We start from the raw sequence: 13317 nt of genomic DNA, 5'->3' as shown, positions 1-13317 counted from the left end.
CACACACACACACACACACACACACACCTGTTCCTCATTGTTTTCCTCCTCTTATGATTGCTTCACCAGAATGATGATATATATCTGTGAGGGGGAGAAGAGAGCATGTAGAATGAGGATAGATCTGTGAGGGGGAGAAGAGAGCATGCAGAATGAGGATAGATCTGTGAGGGGGAGAAGAGAGCATGTAGCATGGAAATATCTGAAGGTAGAGAGCAGATAGGGAGAGAGATCAACTACAGGACCTAGATATCCTAGGAAAAGAGCAGGGAAGATGGGGAGGGAATTGAAAGTGTGGATTATCTGCTTTGTGTGGATATTCTGAATTGAACTATAAATGAGTGAAAAAATTGTGGAAAAGACTTTTTGTACAGTTTTCTTTGTTTATTAGATTTTAATGTATTAAGCATGTCACAATCATTAAATGTAACTCATGATTAAGTACAATATAAAGAACTGCATTTAACAATTTCATCATCTTTTTTATCCATTTCATTCTATTTAGTTAGTACTATTAGTAATAGCGCTGTTAAAGTTGCAGATCTAATCTGGTCAAATAAAATCTTAAATTTGTAATTAATGCCATGTACTAATGTGAAATTACTACAAAGCACTGCTGTATGTACTTGCACAAACAAGCAGATGTCTTCAGTTACATAGTATGATGCATCACCAATCAAGCAGAGTTTACATGTTGCATTGTTAACTTGATAGTGTGAAAATGTAAGCAATAAATTCTTTCTGGAGGCATACATGCTAACAATGCTAGCATTCTAGCTAGTAAATAAACAAATATTACTGACTGCAGCTCTCGAATCATGTTATAACATCAAGGAGACCCAAGACAAAAAAAAAATACAGTGCAAGAAAAATGAAGGATACGTTTCATACATATTGACAATCGTAATAACATTATCTTCATTGGGTTGACTATAAAATTACATAATCCACTGCACCTCACAGACTTCCTGAAATTATTGATTTTTTCTTAATCAGTCCTTTTTTTAAAAGATATAGTAAACACTGCAGTCCAAAGATGAAATGCCAGTTTGCTCATTTTTCTGTAGCATGATAACTTGGCACTAGTAGACAATGTGATTGGATTTGTGTGCATGTTACAGATGGGGGACTCAAGGAGACTTCACGACTACACACCCACTGCCAGCAGTCAAAGTCAAATTGTTCACCGAGAGTACAGGAGTGCTGGCCCTGGAGGATAAGGAGCTGGGCAGGGTAAGGGTCTGCTTCTGCTTCATCTGCTTCACAGTTGTGCTTGGTGTGCTCCTACTTTACTGAAATGGAAAAGTCTAATCATGCTCTCAGCCTGTGATGTTCAACAAAAAACAGACAAAAAATGCACTAACAATTATAAATAATTGAAAGCATCTTAAATATAGGCAACATATCTTTCTCATTATGACATTGCTCTAAGACTGTCATTAAATTATTAAGTCTCTTTCTAGACATGAGTATTTACATAAAGTAATCTTTAGTGACATTATCTTACATTTACTTCTTTCAAGTATTATTTCTTGAAACAAGACTGTGATCTGCCAGTGTAGGAAAAAATCCACTGAATAAATAGGCTTAAAGTAAAACGTCTAGGAATAGGTTACATAACAGTATTCATTAAACAAATAATGAGAAAATAGATATTTTGCTTACAAAATTTTAGATACTTTGCAATATAAGATATTTTGCTAAGATTTTTTTTCAATGATCTGTATTTGGTATATACAAAATATCAGGCACTGTACTGTTTTCTTTAAAATAATAAAAATCCATTAAACATGCTGTCACGATTGCCCCCCCACACAGTCCTGTCCATGTGTTCATGTTTTGGTTTAGCACATGTGTGTTTGTTTTGGTTTAGCCCCCTCGTTTCATGACTCCACCCCTTGATTGTCTCCACCTGTTTTCCACATGTCCCTCGTTTTCCATGTGTATTTAAGCCCTGTGTTTGCCCCTTGTCTTGGCTGGTCTTTGTTTGAATCTCTGTATGCTTTGTTGGTTGTTCTATGCTGTGTTGGATGTTCTGTTTTGCTTGTTCTGCTGTAGTCTGGTTTATGTCATGTCTGCCCCCCCAATCTGTCCATATTGGCTCTATGACCCTGGACTGGCTCGACCCTGATTTTGGATTTGCCCTTAATAAATCTTGCTTATCTCCACATATGCGTCCGCCTCCTCGCTCCCCGTTACAGAAAGACCAGTCACCAAAGGACGCATATGCAAGGGACAGGTGAAAAGCAGGTGGAAACAATCAGGGGTGGAGTCATGAAAGAGGGGGCTAAACCAAAACAAACGCACATGGGCTAAACCGAAACATGAACACATGGACAGGACTGGGAGGGGGCAAATTAGTAAGAAAATTATAATTTATGAATGCAACATATACAAGTAATACAGATTAGTGAATACTCACTGTTGCAAGTAAATTACTCTCCTCAACACAGTGGGAATTTATAAAACAGTTAACCCTGAGGGCATTAGGCATGTAAACTTTGTCTTGATGATGGCAACACCTAATTACAAATCAAACTTCAGCAGATAACCGTGTTGCTATAATATTCCCACTGTACATCATACAGAGTGTAATCACATTACCTGTCCTTTGGTTCTTAGCCATTTTGTTTCCCTCTTACAACTCTCAGGGCAAATTAGAAAAATCAATAGTTATTTATTATTTAGATGCAGATCCACAGATAACAGCTGTAACAGAATACTGTGGAGACATTGTGGTCTGTTGGAATTTGATAGCTAAAATTTTAACACTGGCTACTTTGTACATCATACACAGAGAGACCATTTCAGCAGCGATGGGTAAGTTCCCGTGAGAAAAATAAAACCATCTGGTTAAAAGAGAAAGACCAGCCGCTCTGTCCATCACTCTGTCCTTTGTATGTTCCCTGCTGACACACATGCACACACACACAACTGAAAGGTCTATCTCAGACTCAATTAACCTCCCTGTGGAGAGACAAGTCCAGTTCAACCTTTAAGTCTAAACTCTATTGTGACATTCAGTGCTATATGAAAAAGCCACAAGTGGAAATAACTTGAACAAAATTGTGTTACGTGACGATGTTGCTATGTCCAGAGCTTTTTCAAGTTTGAAATTGTCCTGCCAGTTTTGTTTGGTGTACTTTAAATGCAGTTATTTGAATAAATGGAAATTTAAAGTCATTATTTACTCAATCAGGTCTTTAAATAAAGCATTCAATATGTAAATGTTAAAAACTTGTTGACTGTTTTTAAAAGTGAAGCATGTCATAGACTTGGCTAAAGTGAAGGTTTAGGTTGTGAAAATTACCTTGGGAAAACGGGTGCTTTGCATCAATAGCACTGTGTGGCCTTGTTTATTCATAACAGTGTCAAATATTTGTTAAAATGGGACAAAATGAAAAGTGGGTATTGTTAAAATAGGAGAAAAATATACTTAGGTGGCTGTAATTATTCTTGAGGCTGCCTCCTAAGTATTCCCCATGTGGGGGGAATACTAAAAATGTGATGGAGCAAAGATGAAAATCTGCATATTTACTTTGTGTCAAAATACCATTTTGAAAAAGAAAACATATGTAGTTCAAGCTGACACTTTGATGGAACAGATCAATAATAAGTGTTTCCATAGTGATGCAAGTTCTATTCTGTATGCATGCCAATCCAGAAACTATTGCAGTACATCCAACAGTATGGATAGCATTATGCTTCTATTAAATATCTCTATTTCTGTTTTCTGTAATTTGAAAATGCTGGCTGTTATTGACACCAAGTCAATTTTAATGAAACATACATAGTCAATTGATTTGAATAGTTGATACTTTATATCTTATATTACTGTGCAAAAGTCAGAAACCACCTTAGATTTAATTTCCACTCAATTATTATTAAGTATGAGATTCACTTTTCAGGAGCCATTTCTGAAGAAATTAGAGGTGAAAGTTAAAGCAAAATCAGTGAATAAACAGGAGGAAAATGTAACCAACTTCTAAGACTGAACGTTGGTGATAGTGGATGAATGTGCTTGCAGATTTGTTTAAGAAAGCTATAATAAAAGGCAAAGGTTTCTGTGTAATTGTCTACTTTTTCATGACACTGAAAAAGAAATAATTGCATTGTGACTGGAAATAAACGGAAGGGTGGTCTCTGACTTTTTCACAGTACTATATGTTTAAATCTTAACATTACTATTATGACTAGCAAACACAGCTTTGAACACCCACACACACAAACTCAGTATTTCATTAAAATAGAAAAAAGTTTACTTAGTTGCATAAAATGTGTTTTAGTAATGACAATTCTTAATGTTACACATTGATTTAGATTTTGGGACACATTTACTTTAGAACAGTAGGATCTAACTGCTCATCGTCTGACCATGAGAGACAGAGATGGAGTCTCACTTTCTGCTCTAAAATTAAACTAGTGATAGAACTAAATATATTTATTTCACTTTAAAAGAAATCAGTTAAACACAATTAGTATTATTTCAGTTGAAATTTAGGGGTTAGTGTAACGCCTGATAGCGGAGATGATGATACAAGTCCGGAGAGAAGCAAGATTTATTATGGGCAAATCCAGGATCATGGTCGATACAGTCCAGGGTCATAGAGCCAACACGTAGAGATCAATGGGCAGACATAAATCAAAGAACACAAACAGGCAGCTCGCAGTGGCGGTGGAGTACAAGCCGAGTACCATATAATGGGTAATCTGCAGGTTCCTTCAGTCTCACCTCGACTTGCGCTGCAGGTCGCTCCTCCCTGCAGCATTGCTGAAGCCAGGTGGACCCAAGGCGCTTATCTTAGCTCTCGTTGTCCGAATCGAGGCATGGTCCTTTGCCTTCCTATGGGACAGATGAGACGCTCGTGTACCCTCAGCACCAGGGGATTCGTTGTCTCCGGCTTGGCAGCATTGGGATGTGGGTAACTCGGGCTGCGTAGAAGCAGCCGGAGTTTTGTTTCCAATGGAACAGCCACAAACCTGAGTCTTGCTTTTTTGCTGCGTCCTTGTTTGGCAGGTCTTTCAAATATTCAACACCATCAAACAATCAGCACAAAGACCAACATACATCCATACAAAGACCTGTAATCACACAGGGGAAAACACAGGGCTTAAATACATGAGGGTAAATAAGGGACAGGCAGAAACAAAGGTGGAGACAATCAGGGGTGGAGTCACGAAACAAGAGGGCAGGACTGAAAACCAAAACAAAGAAGCACATGGACAGGACAGGAAGGGGCCAATCTTGACAGTTAGGTTTGAGACCTCCCTATAGTAAATGTAAATGAATGATGATTTTGTATATATTTTGCTTAATACTATCTCAATTAATGCCTTGAATTTAACATAATGTAGTCTTTGTAAATATCTAAGATCTAAATACTATTTTTTTAACAGTTTTTTAGTTTGGGTCTGCAGTATAATCCACATAGTGATCTAGTGATATAAACCACAATATCACTCAGAAAAGTGCAGTTTATACATATTTTTACAATGCCCAAGATGCTATGCCACTATGTCGCACCTTCTAGCGGAAAATAATTTATTATGTTAAAGGAAACACTGAGTTCTGTATGTATTGCTGGAAAGACATTAGGTAAGGTAGGTTTAAAGTCAATAAAAATGAACCAGTGATTGCAAGAATGAACAACTTATTTCAAGCCTTTTTTAAATGGGTTCTGCAACATTCAGCATCAGCCCACATACCTCTACGCAAAATAATACAAGCGGCATGAATGCTGAAGTCTGACTAGACGCTGCCTTCTGCTTTTTGACCTTGCCTGCTGACAGAGCTGTGTGATGTGTTTCCTCTGAGGCTGAAGCAGGCAGCCATCTCAAAGCTCTTTAACTCTGCAAAGAGAAAGATTACGCCAACTCATCAGAGAAAGGGAGAGGGAGGGGGAGCTGGAGACCAGGGATGAAAGAGTGAGAAGAGAGACTGATAGAAAAAGACTGTGAGAGAGAGAGAGAGAGAGAGAGAGAGGAAGTGCGAGAGAGAATGAGAAAGAAACTCGCTCTACTCTGATAAGGTGCCAGAGGAGCAGCAGCACATTCAGCCTCCCCATGCTCAGGGGGGGGATGAGTGAAAATTAATTGAGTGTTGAAAATTTCTCCAAAAATGCTGACTGGCAAAAGTAATACGTTCATATCGGCTCCACTCACACCCATATCCGTGGATATTCTCCCTCATGCTTGCAACCTGTTTATCGCATGGTGCTGCATGTGTGAAAGCGAGTTGGACAGAATATGGCAGCATTTTGACTTTAGCAGTCACAATCTTGCTGTACTTATAACTAATGTCCTCTCTGGTTGATCAATTAGGTTGTCCTTCACCCAACCCCTAACAGCCCAAAGCAGTCAGAGCTGCATAAGATGACCGTGACCAAGGCCTGCCCTGACCAAGACCTAAAGATCAAACTGGCTGTTCGCATGGATAAGCCTCAGAACATGAAGGCTTGTGGGTAAGGGCAAATTTGGTGTATGTGACATATTTTTTTTAGGACTGTCAAATAATTAATCTAATGAATTACAATTACTCACATTTATCTTATTTTCTCCAATCTGAAATCAATGACATATTTTTCCTATAAAAAAAGCAGTTAATTTTGTCATAGCCTTATCCATCCATCCATCCATCCATCCATCCATTATCTTCCGCTTCTCCGGGGTTCAGGTCACAGGGGCAGCATCCTAAGCAATGAGGCCCAGACCTCCCTTTCCCCAGCCATTTCCACTAGCTCTCCAAGGGGGATTCCGAGGCGCTCCCAGGCCAGCTGGGCGATATAGTCACGCCAGCGTATCCTGGGTCTTCCCCGGGGTCTCCTCCTAGGTGGACTTGCCTGTGACACCTCCCGAGGGAGGCGTCCAGGAGGCATCCTAACCAGATACCCGAACCACCTCAGCTGGCTCCTCTCGACGTGAAGAAGCAGTGGCTCTACTCCGAGTCCCTCCCGGATGACCGAACTTCTCACCCTATCTCTAAGGGAGAGTCCAGACACCCTGCGGAGGAAACTCATTTCGGCTGCTTGTATTCGTGATCTTATTCTTTCGGTCATTACCCAAAGCTCATGACCCTAGGTGAGGGTGGGAACGTAGATCGACCGGTAAATCGAGAGCCTTGCCTTATGGCTCAGCTCTTTCTTTACCACAACAGACCGGTAAAGAGCCTGCATCACTGCTGACCCAGCACCAATCCACCTGTCAATCTCCCTCTCCCTTGTACCATCACTTGTGAACAAGACCCAAAGATACTTGAACTCCTCCACTTGAGGCAAGAGCCTATCCCCGACCCATAGAGGGCTCTCCGCCCTTTTCCGCCTGAGAACCATCGTCTCGGATTTAGAGGTACTGATTCTCATCCCGGCCGCTTCACACTCGGCTGCAAACCAATCCAGCAAAAGCTGAAGTTTGCGGCCTGATGTCCCCAATAGGACTACATCATCTGCAAACAGCAGCAATGTGACCCTGAGGTCACCAAACCAGACACCCTCCATCCCCTGACTGGTCCAACTCTCACTGGGAACGAGTCTGACTTACTGCTGGCTATGCAAACCAAACTCCAGCTTTGTTTGTACAGGGCCTGAATGGCTCGTAGCAAAGAGCCATGTACCCCGTACTCCCAAAACACCTCCCACAGAATACCCCGGGGAACACAGTTGAATGACTTCTCCAGATCCACAAAGCACATGCGGACTGGTTGTGCAAACTCCCATGCCCGGTACGACTCCTTCTTCAGCTTGACAGCATCTCTCACCTGGGGTATCCACCACCGGATTCGAGGATTACCGCCCCAACAGGTACCAACTACCTTACGGCCACAGCTACAGTCAGCCGCTTCAACAATGGAGGAGCGGAACATGGCCCATTCTAAGTCAATGTTCCCCACCTCCCCCGATATCTGGTCAAAGTTCTGACAGCTCCTCTCTTTACCCGAGTGTCCAAAACACATGGCCGCAAGTCCAATGACACGACTACAAAGTCAATCATTAAACTGCGGCCTAGGGTGTCCTGGTGCCATGTGCACTTATGGACATCCTTGTGTTCAAACATGGTGTTCGTGATGGACAAACTGGTTTGCACAGAAGTCCAAAAATTGAACACCACCCGGGTTGAGATCAGAGAGGCCATTCCTCCCAATCACACCCCTCCAGCTCTCACTGTCATTGCCCACGTGAGCGTTAAAGTCCCCCAGTAGGACAATAGAGTCTCCAGGAGGAGCACTTTCAAGCACCCTTCCCAAGGACTCTAAGAAGGCTGGGTACTCTGAACTGCTGTTCAGTGCATAAGCACAGACAGCAGTCAGGACCCATTCCCCAACCCGAAGGCGTAGGGAAGCTACCCTCTCGTCCACCGGAGAAAACCTCAACATACAGGCACCGAGTCGAGGGGCTATGAGAAAGCCCACATCTGCCCGCCACCTCTCACCATGGGCAACTCCAGAAAAGAATAAAGTCCAGCCCCTCTCAAGGAGATTGGACCCAGAGCCCAAGCTGTGTGTTGAGGTGAGCCCGACAATATCTAGCCGGTACCTCTCAACCTCACGCACCAACTCAGGCTGCTTCCCCGCCAATGAGGTAACGTTCCAAGTGCCAAAAGCCAGTTTCAGCAACCGAGGATCAGAACGCCAAGGCCCACGCCTTCGGACACTGCCCGATCCACAAAGCACAAAGTCACCTAGGACCAGTTTGCCATGGGAGATCCAACCAGGAGCTTTTGCTCCAGACAACATAGCTCCTAGGATCATTCAAGCATGCAAACCCCTCCACCACGATAAGGTGATGATCCATGGAGAGGGTCATAGCTTTATCAGTGGTTAAAATAAGCTTCATCAAAATGCATTTATTATTTTTGATAATTCAGTTAGATTATCACACAGAGTTCACATTCCTGAACATAAAAATCATGTGATTTATATAAAATAAACACAGTTCCCAATTTTCATCACCAGTGTCAGGGAGAGCAGTAGTGAATGTTTGAGCCAATGAGCGTATATATCATATATGCAGTCAGTGGTTTGAACTCCTCCTTGATTGTAGCCCTTTGCTCTTGTTCCCATTCCTTCCCTCAAGGGGAACTGTAATTTTCCACTTTGTCCTTGCACTTGTTAGTTTGCTCCTTGTTGATTTACTGAAGGTCAGAGTACTGTCCAAGCATTTGCTATTTGCAAGCTGTATTTAAATAAGAGGACTACAATTGTGGGTTCTGTCATAGCAACATACAGTGTGTGAGCAGTTGGACTTCAGCCTGGACACTTTAAGATGGTTCGAAGGACCAAACTAGGAAAATATGTTAAGGGTGTTAAAAGATTAGTGGGCTTATTTAACAGATTCACACTTTATTAATCATTTAATGTTGATTTTTTTATGTGTTGCTTCTACCCTTAGTGCTGGTCTCTTATTCACTTTTTATTATTCAGTGACCACTACATTTTGTTTTGTAATTATTATAGAAGTAATCTATAAGTTTTGCAATTATAAGAGAAGAACTGATGTGTGGCTCTGTTTATGGGCTCCTGCAATGTTAGAGGTTTAAAGTAGCAAAAACAGTAGAATTAAAAATGTTCTGAGGGCTTTTTTAAATCGTGTGTGCTCTGCTTTGAAATGGTATCATTGGCCTTCACACATCTTCTGTTTTACTGCATAGGTATTTGTGGGCTTTCGGGAAGAATGTTTGGAAGCGCTGGAAGAAGCGGTTCTTTGTACTGGTCCAGGTAAGTCAGCACGGATTTGAGTTTCAGGCCATGTGATAAGAGCAATGTGAAAATGTGCGATGTAAAGAATAATCAATGGAAATATGTTCATATAACACATTACAGTGGAAATGGAGTCAATATTAAATATTTTCTTGTGCCTGGTTTTTGTTTTTGCTGCAGGTGAGCCAGTACACTTTTGCCATGTGCAGCTATCGGGAGAAGAAGTCTGAGCCTCAAGAGCTGCTGCAGCTGGATGGGTATACTGTGGATTACACTGACCCACAACCAGGTACATACATACACACATTTAAATTCAATATATATGTCTCTTGCATAGCACATTTTGCTAAAGCAATGTTTAAAAAACATTTGATTCAATTTTCTTTTTCAGATTTTTTCAAATATTTGTAATCACATTAAATAGCTACATAATTTGTTAATCTTTAAATACAACACAATAAAACAACAATTCCATATTGTGTTATTTTCAAAGAGATCCTGTTACTACGATAAAACGCGAATTATAGTTGAAATTTTGATAACCATAGCAGGTTATGCTAAAACATAAAAACATCTGATTATTTTAAAGTAATCAAAATTGGCATCCATTTTCTAAATAATATGGATGACACTAGCTAAACTTATTGCATGGTAACTGCTACATGACCAAATCAACTGGAATGGGCTACTAGCAAGTAATATTGCAAAATGCATTAACACTTTAAAAACAGTTCTAAATGAAAACCAAACAATAACTGCTCAAAGAATCCAGCGCACCAAATGATTCATTTTAAGTTCACACAAAAGGCAAATGCTACACCTATTGTACTGTGTAAATTTAAAGTTAGGCAAGACCTTTATTGCCATTTCTGTAAGTCAGCAGTAGTTCACTTGTATATGCATATGTTCTGGGTGTCAACAGAGCCACGCTTTTGTAAAACATGCAGAGTGTGGTTAAGCATATTCTTACTGAAATAAGCAAGGCTTTCTCTAAAAGAGACGTCTGGGTGGCAGCATATATTGCTCCAAAACCTGTCTGCATTGTTCAGCATTAGCCATGCCACAAATGTGCGAGTCATCCATGAAGACAAGCTGGATGGTCCCTCTCCTCTTCAGGTTGGAGGACACAGCACCCATGATTTCTTGAAAGAATATCAAATTTTGATTCATTTGACAACAGGACACTTCTCCACTTCACCTTAGTCTATCTTAAATGAGCTCAGAACCAGAGAAGGTGGCAGCATTTCTGGGTCCTGTTTATACTTGTTTTTGTCTTTGCATGGTGGAGTTTTAACTTGCATTTGTGGACACAACAACAAACTGTGTTCACAGTGATTTCCACTACAGATTCTTGTGTATTTTTAATGCAGTGGCACCTGAGGGCCCAAAGATCATCGCCAGCCAAAATTGTTTTTTGGCCTTGTCCCTTACATACAGATTTCTCTGCATTCTCTGAATCTTTTAATGGTATTATGTACCATTGTTTATTAAAATCTTTGCTGTTTTACATTGAGAAACATTATCGTCTCGCTATTTGTCTTTCACAGAGTGGCGAGCGCTTCCCCATCTGTACTCTCTGGGATGCTCTTTTTATATCAATACTGACCTGCCATTTAACCTAATTGTATGTGAGATGTTCTAGCAAGTGTTCTTTAGCATTACACTACTTAACCTGTTACCCTGTCTTTACTTTTTTGAAACCAAATTCACCAAATTCAAATGAATAAAAATAAATATTTCAAAAAACAAAAACAATCTTAGTTTCAACATTTGATATGTTGTCTTTGTACTATTTGCAATTAAACATAGGGTTTAAATGATTTCCACATCATTGCATTTACAAATTACATTTTGCACAGCATCCCGACTTCAAGAGATTCTCTAATATTTTGGGAAAATCTGTACACAAAGACCCATAAACATTCCTTCTTCTTGATGACTACAGAATCATCGAAAAAGGGTTTATTTTTTTTGGCCAGCCATACAGCAGCCAAAATGACAAATTTGAAAATATGAGTTGAAGCCTTCCGTTTCTGCTCATCATGGTTTGCTTGCTTATTTTCAGGACATTACTCTTCTGCAATATACAATGATTGGGATAAATTAGACCAAATAAGAACAGTTGTATCAAATACTGAGAAAGATTTTTTTTAAATATCAGAGCTTCATGACTTTTGTTAACTGATGTGAGTGTGTGGAAACTCTTTCTTACTGCAGGCCTTTGTTTATTTTTTTATGTGCATGTCTCCTCTTCTTTTGTGTAACACTGACCATCACTGCTATCATTATTAATATTTCTAACATTGGTATCTAATATTAACTACCAGCTCTATATGATTACTGTTGTGAAGGATATTCTGATTGATATCATGAATATAGTTCTTTTGATCTGCAATTATATGTTACTGAATTTTAAAAAATATTCACTTTGCCATCTTAACAGATTGAATAATATTTTTGGGTGGATGAATTAAAAAAAAAAGAAAGCTTTTTTGAGGGTCACGTGTCATCCACAATCTGTACTTTGCGAAAAAATAGGTTTATATATATATCATTGTAAATTGAGGAAATGTGTTTGTTACTCTGAGGCAACATTGTTAAAAGAGATTATTGTTAATCTTTTGCTGTAATGTTAATTTCCTGGTCAGGGTTGTTGTATAATTGCAGGACCACTAAAACTATGCACTTAAACACTTTAAGTGGTGTGAAATCTCTTTTATTAATCTAATCTCTCGCATGTCATGAATGTAGGTTTGGATGGAGGCCGCGCATTTTTTAATGCCGTAAAGGAAGGGGACACTGTGATTTTCGCCAGCGATGATGAACAGGATCGCATTCTATGGGTGCAGGCCATGTATCGGGCCACTGGCCAATCACATAAACCAGTCCCACCCACCCAAGTCCAGAAACTCAACTCTAAGGGCGGAGCTTCAGCGCAGATGGATGCGCCCATCTCTCAGTTCTGTAAGTTAAGGACACTGGCAAAGCATTCACTACCTCTCACATACAACCAGAGAACCATAGTGCAGTTCATTTTGACATTTTATATATAAATCAGGGCTCTTACCATGTTGGAATTTTTTTTCAAGACAGAACAAGGGCTCAATCTGACCTAGTGTTAAACTTACAGAATATAATTAGGATCAGTGGTTTATAGATTGTGCTAACCTTGAGACATGTCAGGCTAGTTTGCAGCCCCTGAAGAAACAGTGTCAGCAATATAACAGGCATGCATACACACAGTAACGTTATGTGCCTTAATGTCTTTGCACAGGGACCATTTCAGATCTGTTACACAAGATTTTAACTCTAATGCCAGTGTTCAAACCAGAATCCATTCAAAATGTATAGTTTCATTCAATGATTTGAGAAACTGATCATTGTTGAGAAACTAATGCTTTAACCCATGAGACAGCTTAGCAGACTGCACTGGAAGCAAAGGGAAGGTAAGAGTGCAAAGGGTGAAACGTACATTCATTCCAGTATCCTCTTCTCCAAGGAATGCGGGAAGGAGTTTTCTGTTGGGGGTGCTAAGGTATATGTCATGTCACCGATGACATGCAAAATGATTTGCTGTCGTTCTTTTTATTTTTTTAAATTTGTTTAATTTATTTATTTGTTTGTTT

The 13317-nt window shown here is 40.0% G+C and overlaps 1 protein-coding gene across 15 annotated transcripts in view; it reads left to right on the top strand.

The window, feature by feature from the left end:
- Positions 1 to 13317, top strand: part of cadpsb (Ca2+-dependent activator protein for secretion b) — a 97972-nt gene that overhangs the window by 55109 nt on the left and 29546 nt on the right. For all 15 annotated transcript variants that reach the window (XM_017712638.2, XM_017712637.2, XM_017712639.2 and 12 more), the window contains exons 7-11: positions 1122 to 1233; positions 6322 to 6461; positions 9643 to 9709; positions 9872 to 9980; positions 12443 to 12655. In XM_017712638.2, coding sequence (XP_017568127.1) covers positions 1122 to 1233; positions 6322 to 6461; positions 9643 to 9709; positions 9872 to 9980; positions 12443 to 12655 — 641 coding nt within the window. The remainder of the gene's footprint in view (positions 1 to 1121; positions 1234 to 6321; positions 6462 to 9642; positions 9710 to 9871; positions 9981 to 12442; positions 12656 to 13317) is intronic.

The sequence above is a fragment of the Pygocentrus nattereri genome, chromosome 26 (genome assembly GCF_015220715.1).
Source record: "Pygocentrus nattereri isolate fPygNat1 chromosome 26, fPygNat1.pri, whole genome shotgun sequence".
NCBI lineage: Eukaryota > Metazoa > Chordata > Actinopteri > Characiformes > Serrasalmidae > Pygocentrus > Pygocentrus nattereri.
This window is presented reverse-complemented; position numbering and strand designations above follow the sequence as displayed.